Consider the following 21,205-nt stretch of genomic DNA (forward strand, 5'->3'; position numbering starts at 1 on the left):
AGAGAAGAATTGTGAAATTTTCCTTCATCCTTGAATAAATCAGTAAACATTGCCCTTTTGTTTGCTTTAAAAAATTATTTAGATAGTTACACAATTACCATAATCTAAATTCACTACACAAAATTATGTTGAATTACCTTGGAATAAATAAAGGTGATGATTGCTAGAAAGTGCCACCCTGTGGTTAAAAAGCAGATCAAAAAGAAAGCTTATTTTTAATCTATAGCTTTAAAAATTTGATTCTTTGTATTTAATAATAGACAATTTTTAGAGATAAGTACCATGCAACTAAAAAGCTTGTCTTAGTTGAAGCTGATTAAAAAGCCTAGATAGATATTTTAAATCAGTAAACATTGCCCTTATGAATGAAACAGTTGAGATATCTCACTATTTGGGGAACCTATTAATATTATAATGCACATGGAGAGAGGTATTAATATTTACCTTCTCTGGAAATGAGTAAATGCTAGCATTATGGTTTAGGGACATTCACATACTAATTTATAGAATGTACAAATCTTACATGTATAGAATGGTACTGTATGTGCTGCCTTGCTTCATAACAGAATTCTCAGGCAGGAAAATTGAGGAAATTACCAAGTTTTGGCACTAGTCATTGTTCAATTTGCGATTCAGATTTTCATCTGATAGCAGAGGAATTAAGATCCATTAAAATAGACGACAGTACATACTTTATGATTGTGCCAAATTCCTGATTGAATAATGAGTTGGCTGCTTGTAATTCCTCACTGTCATTTCATAGCACTTCCATTTTTGCAGTATTTTCAGACTCAAGTTGCTTTAGAAATGGGAAACTGTATTTTGGATGAGTACCTTTTGGAAAGGAGCATCTGTGATTGTTCACAAATAGCAGCGTGGGCTCTGTGTTTATTTTCATCACTGTTCTTGCTGAAGGGAATAAATTGAACAACCTTATGCTGGCTGCAGCAGGATTCTGCTAAGGTCTCTCCTCTGATCTTTGTCCATGTGAGGAATTACCCTCTTTCAGTACTTCACTACCTTGTGAAGAGCTAGAAAGGAAGATTTAGTGGAAGATTAATGTGATTCTATCTCATAAGTGGCAGTCCAGTATAATCTCCAGCTTTACTCAGTAGATGGGTAAGTGATTTTTAAGACTTTCTCAGACAAAACATTTGAGATCTTGCTTCCCAGCATGTCAGTTTGACTCAAATAAAATCTTGCAAAAATTGAAAAAAAAAAAACTTTCTCAGAAAGTAGATTTCCTACTGTAGCCGCTCAAGACGGAAAAAATTGTGTTTTTTAGTCAGAATGTCAGATATATTTTATTTTTCTCTTATAATCGGTTGTTTGTTTTCAAATGACTTGACAGGAGAGCTGAGTGTTGAAATGAGCTCAAAAGCAATTTTTGAAGTTTGAGTTTTTTCCTCCCCCCAGTAAAACTTAGGGCTTATGCCCAATGGTATTCAGAGAGGAACATTTGTTCCATTAACAAGATACAGTGACCGTATGTGTGGCATAAATTAGTATGCGTTACTCTGAAAACTGTCTTTCTCAGTATCAGAACTAGGTTTTTAGAATTATAGATTAAAAGGCAGCTTTGTCTCTCACTACCTTTGGACAAGGGGTGGCCCTTTCTATACATACCACCACTTTCATTTTAAACAATTTTAAACTGATAGGGTGTTTTTTTCTAGTGAGTGTAGACGATAATTTGGGAAGAAATACATAGTTCATGTCTGACACCTCAGAATGTTACATCTCAATTTTGAATCGTTCTGTTTTCAACTTGATTTATCCTGGAGGGGTTCAAATAAATTGAAAGAAGTTAAAACATTTAAAACTTTTCTTATATTCAACAGTAATTCTTGGAAATAATTTATTACATATGGAAAGTGGAATTGTTATTTTAAATTGTTTTTTTGGAAAAAAATTGTATTTTTCTCCCTCTGAAGCAGAGAATAACCTAGCCAAATGTTTGATCAATTGGATTCTTTCTTGTGTGACCCAGCAAAATGTATTAAACTTACGGACAGTTATGACATACTCTTGACCAGGAGCTACTTAGAACAAGTCATTACACCTTTACTAAACTGAAAATGCAAAATTATGACTAGGACACTCAGTGTGTTTGTCATTATCTCTTGGGTCTTCCCTTAATATAAGAGGAGGGAAATATCTACCTATAATATATATAATTTCATTCTTTACAACCAAGAGATAATTTTCTTGTTAAAAAGAGGTCTTGTTTACAATGTAGACTCCTCACTGCAAGCCATTATGTCATTTCCAGTAGGACTAACCAGTTGTATCAATAGCCTTAAATATAGTATGATTTATAGTATCAATTCTGATTTATTAGTTACTGGAAGAATTAATTCTGTCTACATTTTTAGTTTTTATATCTAGAAATTTTCATTTAACAAAATTCTCTTTTTTCACAGACCCTTTTTGAACTTTTAAATTTTGTTTTATTATGTATTTTTATATGAAATAGCATGGTCTTAACCTTATATCCAACACTGTGCAATGGATACTACATAAAAGGATATTAAGTTAAATAGTTCTTGTCTTCTAATAATCACTAAGGATATTGCCTATTATGATAAATTTTTTGTGTTTAAATTTTTGTATAACTGTGTACAAAGGGTTTGGCTTTGAAGCATTGGCTTTCGAAACAAACAGTATGAGATTACTAGACTTATCTCCAGAATAGTCTTATAGCTCACAAATTTGGGCTGTTGTAGAATCTGCATGGAAAGTTTGATTTACTCCTTGAAGAAACAAACCTTTTCAATTCAAAGGCAGTTCATTCCTTAACCAAAATACCAGAGGTATAGTACTACCATTCAGTGCTTATATTTTATAGTTTATTCTTAATGAAATTAGAATAGTAAAAATCCTACAGACAATTAAAATATGTTAATACTGAATTTCTTTTGACAGTAACTAGTAAACCAAGAGATACTTTCTTGAATAATTAATATATCTCATCTGAAGTGTATGTTCCAGTTTTCTCTGTGATGAGAAAGAGGTATGACTTGGCTCTGTACAAACAGATTTTGCAGAAATCTTTTCATGTGTTGCTTATAAGGACCAATTTTTGGAGAAAATGGTTAGGTTGAGAAATCTGTTGCTTTTGAAGTTACTTCAGAGAATTCTACTAAGTAAACAAGACTAATCAAAGTGGTTGTTTTTTATTTTTCAGGTTTTATATTCAAGTAAATTCCTGGTTTTAAATTCCCATCATTAAAGGGAAGAAATTGCTAGCAATTTGATTTAGTCCTATACCCACGCTTTTAGGACAGTGTGGTTATTTATTTCTTCTTTGCACAGATGAAACAAAGATAATTGATAGTTCTTTATTAGTCCATAATGAGTTTCTCATATATTTTTAGACTATTTACTAAGTATAAAGTACACTTTAGGTACAAGTCAAGTGATATGAGGAGCAGATTCTAGTAAGGGCACATTTATCATAGTAAGAAAGAGCGAAAGAAATCAATTATTTCATTAACTTCAGTTCAAGTAAGCAATTTTTGTTTGAGTGTTCCTTAAATTCCCTGTATCTATCATTAACCCACCATTCCACGTGGTGAAAATATTCCCTTTCAGGTTAGTTCTGATCACCTACCACCAGGGGTCACTTTAAGTCAAGGACCCCTTTCCGCCTTTCCTAATCTATGGAATACTCTTAGTGAAGCATAATTGAATAGCGTAGGAGTGAAAGTAGAGTTCAGACTCTCAGAATTTTTGATGTCTCTAACTTTTAAAGGAAATATTTCGAGGTTATATTACCTAAGAAATTAGTTTTATAGCAATTGAAACATAACCTAATCTTAACTATGGGTATAGAAACCCAGAATGTAGTTATTTTTAAATTATAGTAACATTACTTTGGTGTTTTGATTATAGGGACTTCTATTTAATTAGCTCTGTAGTGACAACTTTCAGTTTAAAATTCTAAGAAACTTTGTTTCGCTCTGTATTTTTAGAATGATGCACAATTTCCAGAGGCTCATAAAACAATCTAGATTCTCTTTTTTAATTTGAGTGCTTTACCTCTGAGAATTTACTTGTGGCAATAACTGAAAAACTCCATTTACTGACTTTTAAAAAACATGCGGCATTATTAAAACATGAGACTTAATAAAGCTGATGGTTTGATTTTGATAATTTGTTAAAAGTCAGTGTTGAAAACTAATTTAGTATGTATTATCTAAATACAAAAATCTTTAATTTCTTATTCTTCTCTTATAGTGTAATAAGTCTGTAAGCATCTACTCTGCCTTGATGTAAGTAGGAGCAGTGGAGGACTGACTAGTTATGTGACTCAGCTGTCAAGTTAAATTCATGCTCAATGTAATTCAATATGGGCTAATATATGTAGCAAGGGCCCTGAAGCTTTCTTACTTACTTTTCCAGCTTTTAAATTTGTAGATTTTAAGCATACAGAAACTTTGAAAGACTAGTATAGTGATCATCTGTATATCCGTCTTGTATGTTCAGTAGTTGTTAACTTTTTGCTTTGTTTTATGTTTGTGTATTATGTTTTCTGTACCATTTGAAATTTAGTTGGAGACATCATTACACTTGACCTCTAAAAACTTCTGAAAATAAAGGTGTTCTTTATAACCACAATACCGTTATCATGTCTAAGAAAATCAGTAATTTCTTAGGGCCATCTAATATTCTATAATCAGTTTATTTCAGTTGTCCCCAAGATGTATTTTGTGGGTAGTGTTTTCAAACCAAGATTTTATCAAAGCCTGCGTATTGTATTTTAGTTGTTTCAGAGATTGAATTCCACTAGAAATTTACTATACTAAGTGTAATTTATGTTTTCCCCCATTTTCTGTTGTATGTGTGCCTATGCTTGTTGTTTTCACTAGTAACACCTGCTGTAGCAGGTGACGTAGAATCTGGGTGGCAGTAGGAGATGGAATTTACAAGTTGTTGGTAGGAATTTAAAAGGTCCCTCCCCCCAATAATGACAGAATGGCTCTGAATTCTTTCTCATGTTTTACTGATGTGCTTATGCCAAAACACATAAATATATATGTTACATGATATTCTACTTATTTTATGAAGAAATGAAACTTGGTCTAATCAGGCTTCATATATTTTAATAGAAATTGATGTGCACATTTTAATAAAAACATTTTAGGAAAATTGATTCTCCTTTGTATTGGAAACTGGTAACATTTTTAGAAGCTACAAAGATACCTTTATACCAAGATTTCACACTGCTCATGTTGTAGATATTTTATAACTCTATACTTTTAATAAGATCAGGAAATAGCAAATAAGATCATTTTCATGTAATTTTTTGTTTCAAATATGACTTGAGCTCTCTCTCTCTGTATGTGTGCATTTGTGTGTGTTTTTAGTAATTTTTTTGGCGCTTGTGTGGTATATTTGAAATATTGCTCATCTAGCAGTCAGAATATCTTGGTTCTAGTTCAGTCTTTACAATTTAACAGTTACCTCTAACAAATCATTTAACCTCTCTGGTTTCTTATGTCCTCACCTGTAAAATGGGTGAGGATAATACTAGTTCTGCTATCCTGACAGGGTTGTTTCTTATATTAATATTCGGTTGGTGTAAAAGTAATTGCAGTTTTTGCAAATTTTAACCTTTTAAACCGCAATTACTTTTGCATCAACTTAATATTAAATAAAGACATAGAAAGCAGCTTGGAAACCATAGGATTCTATAAAATGTAACACAACAGGTTTTAATACTATGTATATAAAATTCTCTAATACTGTTTCTTTAAATTTGGCAGTGATTTTTAAAAATATAGGTTGAATTATCTCATCTTTAGTAGCAAAGATGAGATTTGTATAGCATGCAGAATAAGAATCTAACTAGTCATTTTGTTGGGTGAAGTAAAATGTGTATTATGAGTTGTTTAAAAATTAAGTATTTGTTCAATTAAAAGCAAGTGATAGCAAAACTGTTATAACATAGTTAAGATATGTATTAAGTTTTGTTCTTTTGAATGATTCTCGTTATCAACATTATGTTGGTACAAATTTTATTAATAAATGATATTCAGAAGATAAATGTTTTAAAAGTTCATGAAATTATTCAAAATTTTGTGATCTGAAAGCAACCTCTTGGTAGCAGTTTAACCAAGTTAAAAATTTGCATAGAAAATAAAAATCCCATTTAGGATGCAATTCTTTTTAATTCTATGGAAAAAATTGTAGCTAACTTAAACTTTGCTAGTGTTTGTACAGTAGTGTTTTAGCACCACAAAATTAATATGAATATCTGCTTTCCTTATTTTTCTTTCCTTGCAGCTTTTATCGCGTGCCTAGATAAATGTGACACTGGTGCATTTTTAGATGTATAAATACATAATGTTATGCTTCAAAATTTTGTTGCTGTTTTCATACAAATAACTTTGAAAGATCTTAGAATTCTGGACACTGCCAGATAGTTTTTCTATTTAAAATGGATTATGAGAAGGGATAAAAAAGAAGGAGCAATTCCTAGACTTATCTATGAAGACACTGTGAAAAGTTTTTAAAGTGCTTTGGCCCACAAAAATTCCACTGTCGTCATCCTTATTTTAAACGTGTATAAGAACCTGATGACACATTAGAATTCATAAATGGCATAATGCTGTAGGCATTGATATTAGGTTTTAAAATTTCTACTTTGTTTTAAACTAATTCACTTTAAGGCCTAGTATTTCTTTTAGGTGTTTCCATAAGTCTTTGTTAGGCATTAAACAAGTCTTGTTGCAGATAAAGATCTGGCAACATATGGATATATGTATGTTTTGTGTATGTCTATTTCTCCTATCCGAATATTTCATAGAACCCACTGATATTTTGTCTTCATAAAATCATATAAAAAGTTAAGACTGTTTCCTGTATATATCCTTAGGAACTAAGCTCTTGATCCCAAATACAGAAAGATGACATTCAACCTGTCTAGCTTCTTTACCATATTAAATTTGTATCACATTTTTTTCTTTTAAAAACAGAGATGTGCTCCTGCATCTATTCGCCTCATGGACAACCAGCAGTTTCAGTTTGGTAAGTAAGAAGTGGTAATGTAAAAATCTCGTTAAACCACAAAAATTTATGAAACATCAGTTAATGTGCCAACAGGAATACTGAGTGCAGAGCTGGAAAGATGTAATGTCATAGTTCCTATCCTTCAGGAAACTCTTCGTCTAATGGGACAGACAATTATATGAGTGAATGAGTGCAGGAGTGTTGGAGGCACTGTGAAAGAAGACTGCACTGGCGGCCCTGGGTTGGTTGATCCTGCTGGATTTTGCTTGAGGTTGGGTGGAAGGTCAAGAAGGGCTCCTTAAAGGAGAGTGATGCTTGCACTAAATTTTAAAAGGTGAATAGAAATCTGCCTGAGATGGTCTCTTTTCTCCTCCCAAATTTGTTCACTTATCAGCAGAAAATATGAAGTTGTAAAACCTCAGTGGCATATTTTAATTCTTTGTGGCTCAAATAGATGGTGGGGAGAGAGTTGTTACAAGAGATAAGTTGTATGGGTGGACTAAGGCTTTGCAGGACAGATTTGGATTTTATCTTGTCAGCAGAGGGGTTTCTTTGTAGAGGGAATAAAATAAATCAACATTTTAGAAAGCGCATTCTGCTAGCGTTATGCAGGGTAGATTAGAATGGTGCGCGCATGGAGGAGGAGTTGAAACAAGAGGCAGATTTGGGGGTCCTTGATCAAGGCAGCAGCAGTGGAGATAGAAAGTAAGGGGTAGGTTTTTCAAAGACCCGCTTGCCAACTGGATGTAGAAGGTTAAATAAAAGCAAGAGTTGAGGGGAACTCCCGGATTTTTGGTTTGACTAATTGGATTAGTTGAATAATAGTCTAGAAGAGATGATGATGTTGGGAAAAAGGCATCACAATGGGTTGTATTTAAGGTGCCCTTGGAATATTTAGGTGGAGAATTCGGTAGTATTGAAATGTGCTTCTTTTTCTCCCAATTTTGCTTAAAGTGTTAAACTTTCTGACAAGTATTAAACATCATGTTTTCAATTCTATTTTCATGCTTTTCTCTATTTTCCATGTGCTGAGATTTAGTTGGAATTTAAGTTTATAGAATTTACCCTCAAAACAGTCTCTGAAATTATGGGAATGATTTCTCAATAATAAATACTAAAGGCTAACAGAGGCAGGCTTTTGTTTGTTCTAAGAGCTTAGATTTTAATTTAGGTAAGAATGGTTATTATAGTTATGGAAAACTTAACTAAGGAAGTCAGGTACATCAAGAGATAGTTTTAAATTAAAGTCTTCTACAGTGGTCACAGGCTTTTATCTCTTTAAGTAAATTACTTTCAAAGTACTGTACTAATGATTAAAGTTTAAGATAAATGGGTCCCACAAATGCAATAGTTAAATCAAATGAAAATCAAGCCTCCTGCAGAGATCTAGATCTTAAGAGACCTATGTATCTGATTAATAAGCCTATGTTATTATCCATTTATGTGCTATTATTGTAGTAAATTATGTTAGACATAGACACTTTGGTAAAATTAACTATGATTTGACCAGATTTTATACTTAGGGTCTATAACAATTCAAAGTGAAGGTTTAAAGAAAAGATCCTCTGGTTGTGTGTCATCCCTCTTCCACATTTTCACTACTGTTCTGAGGAGTGTGTTGTAAGGTAGGTTCTGTCCTCTCCAGTCTTGACTATGTCTCTTTTCCCTCTGCCCTTTACTTGGCCACCAAGGTGATTCTTTCGAAATACAGATCTGATCATGCTTCTTAGCAGGCAATAATCTTTTTGGTTTCTTAGTACCCATTGAAGCCTTTGTACCCTGCCCTGGCTCCATGATCACGCAATTGAAGAGTAAGCTTAGCACAGTAAGGGGTGTCCAGGACTTGGACCCAGCTACGTGGCTGATTGGTCAGTGCTTGTACCCTGTTAGTTGTTAACAAAGCACAAGCCTTATTATTAGTTGTTCATGTTTTTAATATCACTCCTCTGATACAACCCTAAACATTATATTGAAATGAAATGTTTTCAGTATATTGACATGATCTGCAGATTTCCTCTGTAAACTAGTTCGCCAAATTTAGTGTTTCTCATTCATTTTTATGTCTCCTGTACCTATCACATAATAGGCACTTACATGTTGATTTTAGTTATTAAAATAGCAAGAGGGTGAACAAATGTTGGCTAGCACATAGTGTAGTGCTAATATTAACCACATTATCAATCGCACAGTTTATCAAATATCTCCTCACAACTGTTCCTCAAGTGGTATCCCAGTTACAGACGACTCAAAAGCTAAATATTTCAGCCAACGTCCACAAGGCATGTGTGGTAGAGCTGGGTTTGAACCCAAATCTGTATGACAGCAACACCCAAGACTTTTCCACTATCTCAGCTCACTTCTTTGAAACATAGATATTTGTTAAATTCTTGAAAATTATTTAATTAACACTGTAACAACACAAAATTCCCTAATCAAACTGTCCAGCCAGTAAATTTGGAAACTAGTTCCTTTGTTTATCATAAAATATAAAACACTATATAGCTGGAATATATTTAGAATGTAATTAATTTGATAAGCCACAATAATTTAAGAATAAGTAAAAACTAATATATTCAGTTAATACTAATGCCTCACCCACTTAAAAGTTAGATTCTCTTATAATAATTATGCTTCAAAGCTATCACATCAACTCAGTATCAGGGATATATGTGACTTCCTCCTACTAGTGTTAATGGAAATTATGCATATGAGTTTCAGTGTGTTAAAATAAACATAATACTCGTAAGGATTATTCCACATCAGAGTAATAGCATTTGGAGTCCTCGTACCTATGTAAAGATTATATGGATTAGAAGATGTGTATGAGGAACATATAATTTCAATTTCTTATAAGAACGCAACATACAAACTCAGTCATTTATGTTTATATATTTATTTCCAATTGTTAAAGTAAGATGAATTCCATTAATGACAGGAAGTGAACATTTTGAGGTTGTTTCTAACTTTTATACAAACTAGAAATGGTATCTTTTAAAGCATTGGTTATGCTAGAGAAGTATCTCTGACAATTTACAGTAAAAGACAAAACAATCACCAAACAAACCTTACTTCTGATTCAGGTATTCACAAAATTGCTAGGTTGATCTCTATCTAATGTGCCCTTCGTTTTTGTTTTTTGCTTTGTTCAATTATAATACGGATATCTAACTTTTAGCCTCTGGTGAAGACTTAGTATTAGTTGGTCTTCTATGTAATGCAGTTTCCTATTATAAGCAATAAAAATGTAATAAATATCACAGATTCAGACTCAATTAAAAGAAAGATGAATGGAAAAAAAAGACTGCAAGTTACAGTTTTTTTACCCCAGAAATCTTTTTCCCCCCAAAAAACTACTTTGCTGTTTATACCTGTTTTAAAGATGAGACCAGTCTTTGAAGTCAAACAAACAGTATCCCCAAACGTTAAAGTCTTTTTCAATAATAAACTTTTTATTTGGAGATAATTTTAGATTTACTAGGGGCTTTAAAATTCTTTATAAAAATTGTATACAAGTGGTGTGCCACATTTTTCTGAATTGGTCACATAGCACTAAGGCCAGATGCATGACTCTTAAATGTAACAGTCACGGGAGTTAAGAAGTTGCTACTCTGAAAACAGTGAGAAAACAGTAAAAGACTTTCATTCAATTAAGCTCAATCCGCAGGCAAAGATGTTAATTTAAAAGACTCTGAGACACCATTTATGTTATTTTCGCAATTTTAACTCTGGGTGTGATTAAGGAAGCAATTACTAGTTTTACACCAAGAATTCTGGATGAAATAAGAGTTAATTAAGAAACAACCTTCAACATGGTATTGACTCAATATCTGGTTATAGTTCTGAATGGTTTCTGCATAATTAAAAAAAATAAAAGTAAAACCAGTCACCATTGGGTGGTCTTAATGAAATAAAAATTAATGAAGTGATTTTACTGTGTATAAACTATACCATTGAAAGGTAATCTAAATTCCATGTAGTATTAATTACATATAGTAATTTGAGTTAAAAATAAAACAACCAAGAAGGTTGTGTAAACAAAAAGTTGTGACTTTTGAAAGGAGATAAAGATAAAAGATGTAGATCTTAGAATCAATATGTTATATATAAAACGGAGATTTGAAAAATGAAAGTCTTGAAAATGTTCACTTTCTTTTAGGATACAAAGTTAAAGTAGCCTGTTGATCTTCTGAAAAACATAGAATTGGTTAATTTAAAATATTAACTTTTTTTCTTAGGTCATGCTCTAAAACCTCAGGTTTCCTCTATTTTTACATCGTTTTTGGATGGATTAAAAAAGTTTTATATTACAAAGGTAAGAATTTTTATAAAATGCTAAATTTTTAAATGCTTAGGATAGTAACGCTTTCTGTTTCTTGCCATCTCCCCCTTCATATAATGAACCTATTGTATGTTTTTTCATGTTGCAGTGTACATTTCATAATTATTATTTTTTGTGGTGGAATAAATATTTAAGTATATCAATGACATTCGATTTCAAAAATTTTTAATTTTTTGCAGGTTTGAAGTTCCTAAAAATAACACTGTATTAAACAGTTTCATGCATATAACATCTTCTATAGTTTGCATTTTTTCCTCTATAGTAGATATCTGGAAGTGAAATAAGAGTATAGATTTTTTTTTGCTGAAATCCTTTCCTAATGGTTTATACCAGCTTACACTACTGCTACTAGCAATACACGCATGCTGTTTTTTTGTTGCATCCTTCCTGTTGCTTGTGTGAGTTTCGTTTTGTTATGTTTTAAATTTATTGAATCTTGGGGGGGAAATAGTACTTTATTTTAGATGATGTTTCTTGAAACTCCAATGAGACTGACCATTTCCCTGTATTTCCTAGATAAAATTTTTCTGTGAATTAGTGGAATATGGTTATTTCTCCAGGGGTGACAGCTTCATGTTTTTTTACTTGGTGCTTCAGTGTGTGCCCTTTGAGTAATGGAATTATTAGATGCCTTTGTCATAAAGGTTGTAAATAATTTTTCCAGTCAGATAACTCCCTTTAAAATAAGAGTTATTCTTTTTGATGCAAAAGTTTCAAATTTTTATCTTTCCTGTGATGATTTAATTACTACTATGCTTAGAAAGCCTTCCTTCCTCCAGAACTATGATTAGAACCATTTTCTTCTCTTGCTTTTTTGTTAAATGGGAACTTAAAAGACTTTTTTTTAATCTTTATTACGATTTGAATTTTTTCAATTTGATGATGTGAGATAAAGATCTAAATTAATCTTTATCTCTCCCACCCACAATTGGTAACCAGTTGGCACAGCACTATTAACTAACTAATCTTTGCTTCTCTGACATTGATTACTTATCCAAGAAATGGGCTCCATTTTAATATATCAGATTTTTTTAAATGAGCTTTTGTTCTTAAAAAAGTAAATAGATTTAATTACTGTAGGTCTAGTTCTCCCTATTGGTTTTTTTTTTTGGAATTTTCCTTGTCACCATCACCTCTCTGTTTATTATTATCTTAGAAAAATTTTAGAAACTCTTCCCCATTTTAGGAAGTCCATCGAGATTTTTACTAGAATTGGAAAAAATTAGTTTATTAATTTCAGCAAGAATTGACACGTTTATAATACTTAGTTTATGCCTTCAGGAACATACGTCTTTCTCAACTTTTTTTAGACATGTTTTCATAATGAAGTTATGCATTTCCTTTTAAGAGTATTCTTAGATATTTTGTATTTTAAGTTTATGCATAAGATCTCCTTTGAATATATTATTTAATAAGAACTTATTGTAGTATGTAAGGATGCTGGTGCTTTTATTTTTTTTCCCGACATTCTGCTACTCTACTATATTTTATCATTTTGGTAGTTTTGATTCTTTATTAGGTATAATTTTCATAAGTTATTGTGTTTACATATCAGTATGTCATTACAATTGACACTGTGGCATACTTTGAAATGAAGTGTTTTTTCATAGTTTTATTATATTGTAATGACCTAAAAAGGTGCATTAAGCATTCTTTTTGATTGGCATCTAAAGTTCCAAAGGTCAATTTTTAAAGAGTTGGTGTGTTTGAGCCCAGATCAGAAGGTAAAAAGAGCAAAATGTATTTTGATGTAGTATTTTGTAGGATAAGACTTATCTGTAATAATAATTTTCTTTTTTCTTTCTTTTTTTTTTCCTTTTGTAGTTTAAAGGATTTGATCCAAATCAGCTAAGTGTTGCTACATTATTGTTTGAAGGAGACCGTGAGAAGGTTCTTCAACATGAAAAACAAGTGTATGACATTGCTGCAAAATTTGGGTATGGCTTTAAGTTCATAATGCCAAGAGAAAGTTCAGCTAAAATTCTGGTATCTCCAAGCAGTTGTTAATGTACCCTTTCTAGTATTAAATTTATGGTAATATATCACAGCTTAAAATGTTGTGTTGGTTTACTCTCAAAATTTGCAGGAAGTTAGATTGGTATATTGCTCTTGTCTAATCACATATATATGATATATTGAATATTTTATTGTATTTTCCATTAATGCTAATTGTATAATATTTGCTGTTGTGCTAGAGTGAAATATGAAAAAAATTCATAGTCATGTTACTATTTAGTGGTAATAGTATATGTATAAAACATCCTATGAGTATGTTTTTAAAAGGAAATTGTGTTTAATCAAAATGTTTGATAAATTACGTATACTCCACCCCCTGTCACTTACTGTTTTGTGCCGGTATAAAGAAACAGAAAACATTTCACATTTATAACCAACTGAATAATGATTGGGTGGTTTCTGTCTGTCTGCTTGATGGATTATAAGATTGATCAATGGGAATTCTAGTGCAAATGCCATTTATCAGGACCACATTTTTTTCCTTTCTTAAGTACATAAACTAACAGTTTTCTGGATACTCGTCTTCTTTTTTTATTTCAGAACTTGAAATGTATCATACACATTATGCTTAATCTGCATTCTTTGTGAATGTTTACTTTTATTCCAGGTGTATTTTAATCTTTAGGTATTTATCAGAACCATTTTGTCAGTTTTATTTCATTTGAGCAACCAATCATCATGAACTGTCTTTTCATGTAATGCCAGTTTTGTTTTTCTCTTGTAACACCAGCCATTCACAACTTAAAAGTAAGACGGACTCATCCTTAAAATGAATCTAGGTCTTTTTAGATACTGATACCGAGGCCCAGAGCTATTGATTTAATTCTAGCAGTTTGCTTATACTAAACAAAACCTGTGTTAAATTCATCCATTAAAAATAAATTATTGGAGATGAAGTATCCGTTTAAAGCAAGGATAAAGCATTAAAAACTTGGACTCTGATTCAGGTTTCATTTTTTGCTATTACTGTTTGCTACATACAATTAGTTTCTTAACGTACTTTCATCCTGGCTCCCTTCATTTAGATGCAGAAATCTGTGTTGAACAATCCAGGCTGTCATTAGGCAGATGACTTAGAGCTATTTTGATTTTTTTGATATTTGGAAATATCTTTGTGTGGTTTTCTAGCAGAAGTCCTGTTTCCCACCCCACCCTCACCCCTACAACCTACCCCAGTCTCTCTAGGATAGTTTTCTTATTTAAGATTCCACTCTTTCTTTCAACCCTTACTCCTCAATCGTTTTTCCTTCTGCACAATGGCATGGAGGAAAGCACCACTAAATTTCTTTCTTTTTTTTTTTTTTTAATTTATTTTTTAACTTATTAGGGTGACAATTTTTAGGGAAATTACATAGATTTCAGGTGTACAATTCTGTATTACATCATCTATAAATCCCATTGTGTGTTCACCACCCAGAGTCAGTTCTCCTTCCGTCACCATATATTTGATCCCCCTTACCCTTATCTCCCACCCCCCACCCCTTTACCTTCTGGTACTAAATTTCTTTCTGCTAAAGTTTCCATTAAGTTAGTTTAGCTCCTGTATTTTACTTTGAGTTAGGGCATTATCAATCTCCTTCATTTTCCGTCCTTTTGGTTTAGCCTCTGTTCCCACCACCTCATTGGCTTTAAAATGGTTGCTTTTTAATGCAGTGTTCCCAACAGTTTACAACATTTTTGTTATCTTAGCCATTTCTCCTCCTTGCCTGCCACTCCTACCCTAACACTGTTACATACCTTTGTACACATATAATCCAACAGAACGTAATAGCCAAATGTTGAATAATCATAGTTTGGTTGTTTTCCTATGTTTGCTAATATACTAAGCAGAATAAACATCGCTAAGCCGAATAAACATGACCTGTCAGCAATCATAACAAATGTATTGACATTTACCATAGAACTTGAGGTAATATGTTATCATTATTTTTAAAGTATGTGCTTAAGTTGTTTAATGTAATTCAACATGAGAGTGATTAGGTTCACCAGATGGCTCTTTTATGTAAAAAGATTGTCTCATTCCTCGTTCATTAGTCTTCCCAGTCTGTCCTCATGAAACAGGTTTAAATTTGTTTAAGAACCTTGTTAATTGATGTTTGAAATTTGTGATGGGGAGTAGGAAGTAGGGGATGGATGTTGCTGTTTTAACATAAAGCAGTTTAAATCTAAGTATAGTGTTTTGGAGTGGCTGCAAAAGTGGCAAGTTAGAAGCATTTAATTTCTAAGCCCTACTATTTTTTACATATCGTATCTTAAGGTAATTCTGGCTAGAAGATCCATAGTTCTGAAAGCTGAAAAACAGAGAAGTTTGAAAAGGCTATATTCGCAGGGAAACCAGTGATTCAGAAAAGCAAACCCAGAGACTTTTCTTCTCCTTCGGAGCTTATGAATTTAGAATGGACATCGATTTCTTCCTGCTTTAAATAAGAGAGTGTATGTTTCTGTGTGGTTTGTCAAACTGGATTCCAAAGTGGAACAGAACCCCGCCCTCCCGACACACACACACACACACACACACACACAGATATTAGAAGAGGGTCTAAAGAAAAATGGCTTGACCTGAGACTGCAAAGTAGGACTTTTTCTCATCCTCATGTAAGAGGGACAGGCCTACTAAATGTTCATACCTGTTACTTCTCACCAAAAACATGCTTAGAGTGCACCTTCTCAAAGATTCCCAGTGCAGGTCTTTTCAACCATTTTCTAGTCTTCACTCTCCTTCACTTCCCTTCTCTCCCCTCCCCTCCCCTTCCCTTCCCTTTCCTTCTATCACTATTTTCGGGATGAACTGTTTTTGTTTCCTGGATTAGTAGTGTTTTTGCTCTTGGACTTAGTGTCTGACTGTGTCATACCCATCTGGAGTATGGGCTCAGTTATTTTCCTCCAAGCACTTCCACAGCAATTTTCTCACTAGTTTCCTTTCTGCTTTGGAACTGTATTTGACTCCCTACCCCCAACCTCACATCCATACACACTGAACCCAGAATTGTCTATTTCTTACTTTTCATTTTTAGCTGTTTGACCTAAGTTCTGTCGTCTTCACTCATTAACATTCTAACAATACAAACAACCTCCTTCATTTCAATATACTCTGTCCCCAAGTAATTTTAGACTACAGCTGCTCCTATCTAGTATTTGTCACTCCTTTTGGATGTCACTAGTTCGTGTTGATCCAGCTATAATACTAAGTCAGAAAATCTGATTTAGCCCATATTTCCTAGCCTAAAATTACCTTACAGTATATGCATGGAATGAGGGTACGTCTACATTGTATTATTTACTTACCTCCAAAAGCAGGCAGAACTTCAGGGGGGTAAAGGACTTCACTATAAAGTACTAATTGAAGCCATAAGAGAAATGATTCTAATAGAAGAGGCTCTAGACCTGAGTCTTAGGTGACACCATGGTTAGGGGCTCAGCATCTTGAGATAAGGAAGTACAGTTAGGGTATTGAGAAGAGAGACATAAAAGGTAATCACCAGTCATGACCTAAGAAAGATACTTTTCTTTTTATCTGGTTTTATGGAGGAATTTTTAGGTGAGTACTGTGAGAGTTTGGGGTAGGTTTTATTTAGTTGACTAAGAATAGTTAAAATTTAATTCTTCCTGATGGTGGAAAGAAGCAAAATTAAAAACTCTTTACTGAAGGTAGTGGAAATTAGTAATGATTCAGGCTTTTAAAAGAATGACTTTTACAAAGCAGAGGTCTTGTACTGAATTCTGTGGTACGTGTGATTGATTCTAACTAGATCACCAAATACAATTTCTATGGATAAAACTACTTCAAATTGAAATGGATAGTTCATGTGTTCATAGTAATAAGACCTTACCTATTGGTCTTATACTTGTCTATATGTCGCTTCATAAAGTTTGGTATTTCTGTGTAAGTATGTTTTGTCTCTCATGTGAGTCTTAAGTTTCATAAAATAAACACCATGTCTAATATTCCAAATACTATGTGCTCAAGTATTGAAGAAATGTCTTGGTATTTGGCAAATCCTAGTCATTCATTGCACATCTTTATATATGAATAAGGTTATAGTAATACATGAATAAGAATATAATATCAATATAATGAGAGTATTTTAAATATCTTATGCTTGTGAAGATTATTTAAGTTTGTTTCTCATGTCTAATTTTCTATTCTTTTGACAATATGGGTGAAAGTAGTTGAGTTCATGAGTCAGTTTTATTAGTTGGGTGGATAAAAGTTTGAAATTAATGACCAAACTGAAATATTAAAAGTGCTTTCAGATTCTTGTTATCCAAGCTTATTCTCTTGACAGCTCTTTGATATATTTATGGTAAATGAGAGTAAACTAAAAATGGGATGCAATGTAATATATGTTAATCTTTTAAGCCGTTATCTTGGGGTATCATAATCAATTTTGTTAGTTGTATGTATTTTTAATAGTTCATTTGATATTTATTAACAGTTCTTTAATTACAGTGGATTGGCAGCTGGAGAAGATAATGGACAGAGAGGTTATTTGCTGACCTATGTCATTGCATACATTCGAGTAAGTTGTCTCATATTTTCCTGTCAGTTTATGTTGCAAACAATACTTTTTTTTTTACTTTGAGTGAATAGAATTATTTTCTTAAATTTTAACCTACTGTAATTTAGCACATCATTTTACAGAAATCCAGAATTAGCTATAAATCTACTCCAAGTTCTCTCACAGTAAGCATTTTAATGTAATCCTAGGTAAGCTCTAAATTTTAGATTGCAGTGAATTTGAAGCACGTAGGTCTTACTGCTCCCTCCCCCCCATGCTGATAAGGAAAAAGTATATGTATTGCCTGTGTGCTATGTTAGGAATTGTGATGAACAGATTTACAGATTCTGAATTAAATCTTCCATATATACTTTTGAGGAATTTAAAGATTTTTAATAGGTCTTTCTGTTCTTTAGGAGAATGGAGCCTTTCTCTGTCTCAGAGTTGAGCAGGCCATTTCTAACATTATTTAGTTAGAATCAGGCTGTCTTATTTATCAGCATTACTCACGTGATCCATAATCTGTTTTAAAGATGTATAAATTTTTCTTTAACTGTCTTTAAAAGTTGGTATTTAACTTGATTCCAATTAGTTATTGATTCACTGGTGTGATTGCTGTATAGAATTAAAGAAATAATTTGAGTGTATTTGAGCTCTAAAATTTTTCTAATTCTAAATTTTTTATTTATGAGAAACTTTATTAGTCATATTAGCCTCGAGAGTGTTCTCTACTTATTGATATGAAGGTGTTCTTCTAAAAGTTTATTCATTTGTTCATTCATTTTGTTTTGTTTCTCTACGTTGGCTGTAACAAACTTAAAGTTTCTTAATTGTTTTCTGCTATTATTGCTAGGGTTACTTTTTTAAAATATTGCTTATTACGTAATTTGAAGCATCTTGTTTTAATAGATCATTTCTCAGCTATCCTATTAAGAATTTGATTTCCTCAAACTGAATTTTCTGTTTTTTCACTTGGAAATTATTCGAAGGAAATACTTACATAAACATATAAAATTTGTTTTTACTTCTCTAAGAAAGCTTGAGTTGTGTTCTCATTTTATAAATAATTTAATCCTGGGTAAGATCTAAATTTCAGATTGCAATGAATTTGAAGAATGTAGGTCTTCCTGCCATCCTCTCCCCCCATGCTGATAACAAGAAGTATATTTATTGCCTGTGTGCTGTGTTAGAAGTTGTGTTTAACAGATTTACAGTTTATTAAAAGGTAATAGATGATTTTAGGTCTTATAATTTTTACCTCCACAAACTGTCAGTACCCCAAGTTCTCCCATAGTAAGCATTTGCGTATACATAAAATTTTGTTGGGCCTTTTCTCTGAGGATATTGACCATTTTCCCATAATACTACACTCAGAATTCTAGAAAATGAAATATAACTGCAAGAAGTACAGCATAGACACAGTTCAAAGTTTCTTAACTATTAAAATTCCAGATTTTTGAAACAATCAAAAGCAAGTTAGAGAGAGATTTTTGGAGGGAGGGGAGATTATTAGTTTTATCTTCTTTTATATTTTCCCTATGCTTAATACTATTGTCACCAAATATATGCTTACTGAATAAATGAATGCATAAGGGAAAAACACACATTTTAGGAGAGTAATTTCAGGATTTTTCCTGCTAACCAGTGGTAGAGTTGAAGTGATTCATTTTACTAGAAGTGAAAACTTAAGATGTATTGACTTTTCTACCTTATAACATTTTCTTTCATATATTTATATGCCTGGTGGCTTGTGTGTTGCTCTTTTCAGTTTTAAAATTACAGAATTATACTTTCCAGTTTTAAAATTACAGAATTATATATTATTTATTTTGGGTAAAGAAATTAGTGTTATAAGTTACTTATATGCTATAAAATATATTTTCCTAGCAGAGGTGCTTTCAAATGTTCTGTCTATTCAGTCACTACAAAGAGAGGCACTGTATTTTTTAATTTGTTTTATAAAGAAAAGTTGCTTTGAAGAAAGAGATAGCCTCTCCTTCCTCTAGTCTCTCCTCCCCCAACTTTCCTACTTCTCTGCTCCTTCAGTGCCGATGGTCACTTTTTGGTATTGGCTCATTTGCTGTGTAGGCCACTAAAAATCTGTGCTGCTGGTATTCTCTCCATGTGCACGGACAGTTCCTAGATAGAGACTCCATCATGTGTCAGGCCCTCTGCCCAGTGCCGCGGGTGGAGAGGAGAACAAGACAAAGTTCCTATACTCCCGCAGGCTCTATCTCTGGACCACTTCCCACTGTTCTTATGAGGTGGGTAGCAAAGAGCCGTAGAGGCTGAAGTAGGAACATGGGATGTAACAATCGCATGAAATACTAACAATGAACATGAAATGCGCACAATATTATTGATTCTTCTACATCTGTTGTAATGTCTTGGTTTTTGTGTATGTGTCTTAACAGGACTTGGGTTTGGAATACTATGTATTAGGAGAATCTTTTGAGACTTCTGCTCCTTGGGACAGGTAAAATGAAATAAAATGCCTTATATTAAAATATGCTGTACGAGTTGCTCAAGTAATGTGTCTTTGTGTGTGAATATGTAAACTTTCAAAATTTTATAAAGAAACAAGGTGATCACTCTTATTTAAATTAGTATCTTTATCAGAATGTCATATTTGTACGCCACTTTTTTGGTTTGAAGCAAATTTGTTTGTGTCCCAGAGAAGGAAGAGGTGTTATTGAAGTTTACATTTTAAAAAGTCTTATTGAACACTAAGTGTCACTATGTGGTTTCTGTTTGGCTTTGATTTAAATTGTTAAGTGTTTAATATGCTAAAGTATTCTCTAAAACGTGCCCCCAAATTATAAAAACAGTTAACCTTCTTTCGTACTATATCAGTTAGCTTTTGATATTTGTGTGGTCCTACTAAGCAAGATTTTAACTTGCATTTCAGCGATTTCTGAAAGATACCCAATTTAAGAAATTATGTACAATTTTTATTTTTAAATTACGTACACATACACGTATAGAAATTGGTTAGGGAATTAATAGTAAAAACTGATTAGGAAATGTGAAGTGGTTTTATTAAAAACAGACTCTTGAGTTCATTCAGTAATAAAAAATTCTTAAGGAAATTGTTAGTACATTTTATTCTAGTATGCCTTACATTTTACTTCTTCTTTATAAAGTTAACAAGTTATTTTAATCCACTATAAAGTATATAGGATATAGCAAATCCCCATGAATCCACCTCTTAGATATTACATATCTTAACATTTTTGTTCTACCCTAACCTCTTTTTTTTCTCCCCCAGAATTCTTTTTACTCTTCTTCATTCAGTCTTCATCTACTATGGGTTATGACTTTTGGTACATTGATGCTC

At 32.5% G+C, this 21,205-nt stretch overlaps 1 protein-coding gene across 1 annotated transcript in view; it reads left to right on the forward strand.

Annotated features, from left to right (window-relative positions):
* The window catches only part of AGPS (alkylglycerone phosphate synthase), a 122,639-nt gene that overhangs the window by 72,660 nt on the left and 28,774 nt on the right, over nt 1-21,205 (forward strand). Inside the window, exons 12-16 of the mRNA XM_019739330.3 lie at nt 6,981-7,032; nt 11,250-11,326; nt 13,178-13,290; nt 17,820-17,889; nt 20,283-20,344. Coding sequence (XP_019594889.2) covers nt 6,981-7,032; nt 11,250-11,326; nt 13,178-13,290; nt 17,820-17,889; nt 20,283-20,344 — 374 coding nt within the window. The remainder of the gene's footprint in view (nt 1-6,980; nt 7,033-11,249; nt 11,327-13,177; nt 13,291-17,819; nt 17,890-20,282; nt 20,345-21,205) is intronic.

The sequence above is a fragment of the Rhinolophus sinicus genome, chromosome 17, assembly GCF_057876585.1.
Source record: "Rhinolophus sinicus isolate RSI-liver-muscle chromosome 17, RSI-T2T, whole genome shotgun sequence".
NCBI lineage: Eukaryota > Metazoa > Chordata > Mammalia > Chiroptera > Rhinolophidae > Rhinolophus > Rhinolophus sinicus.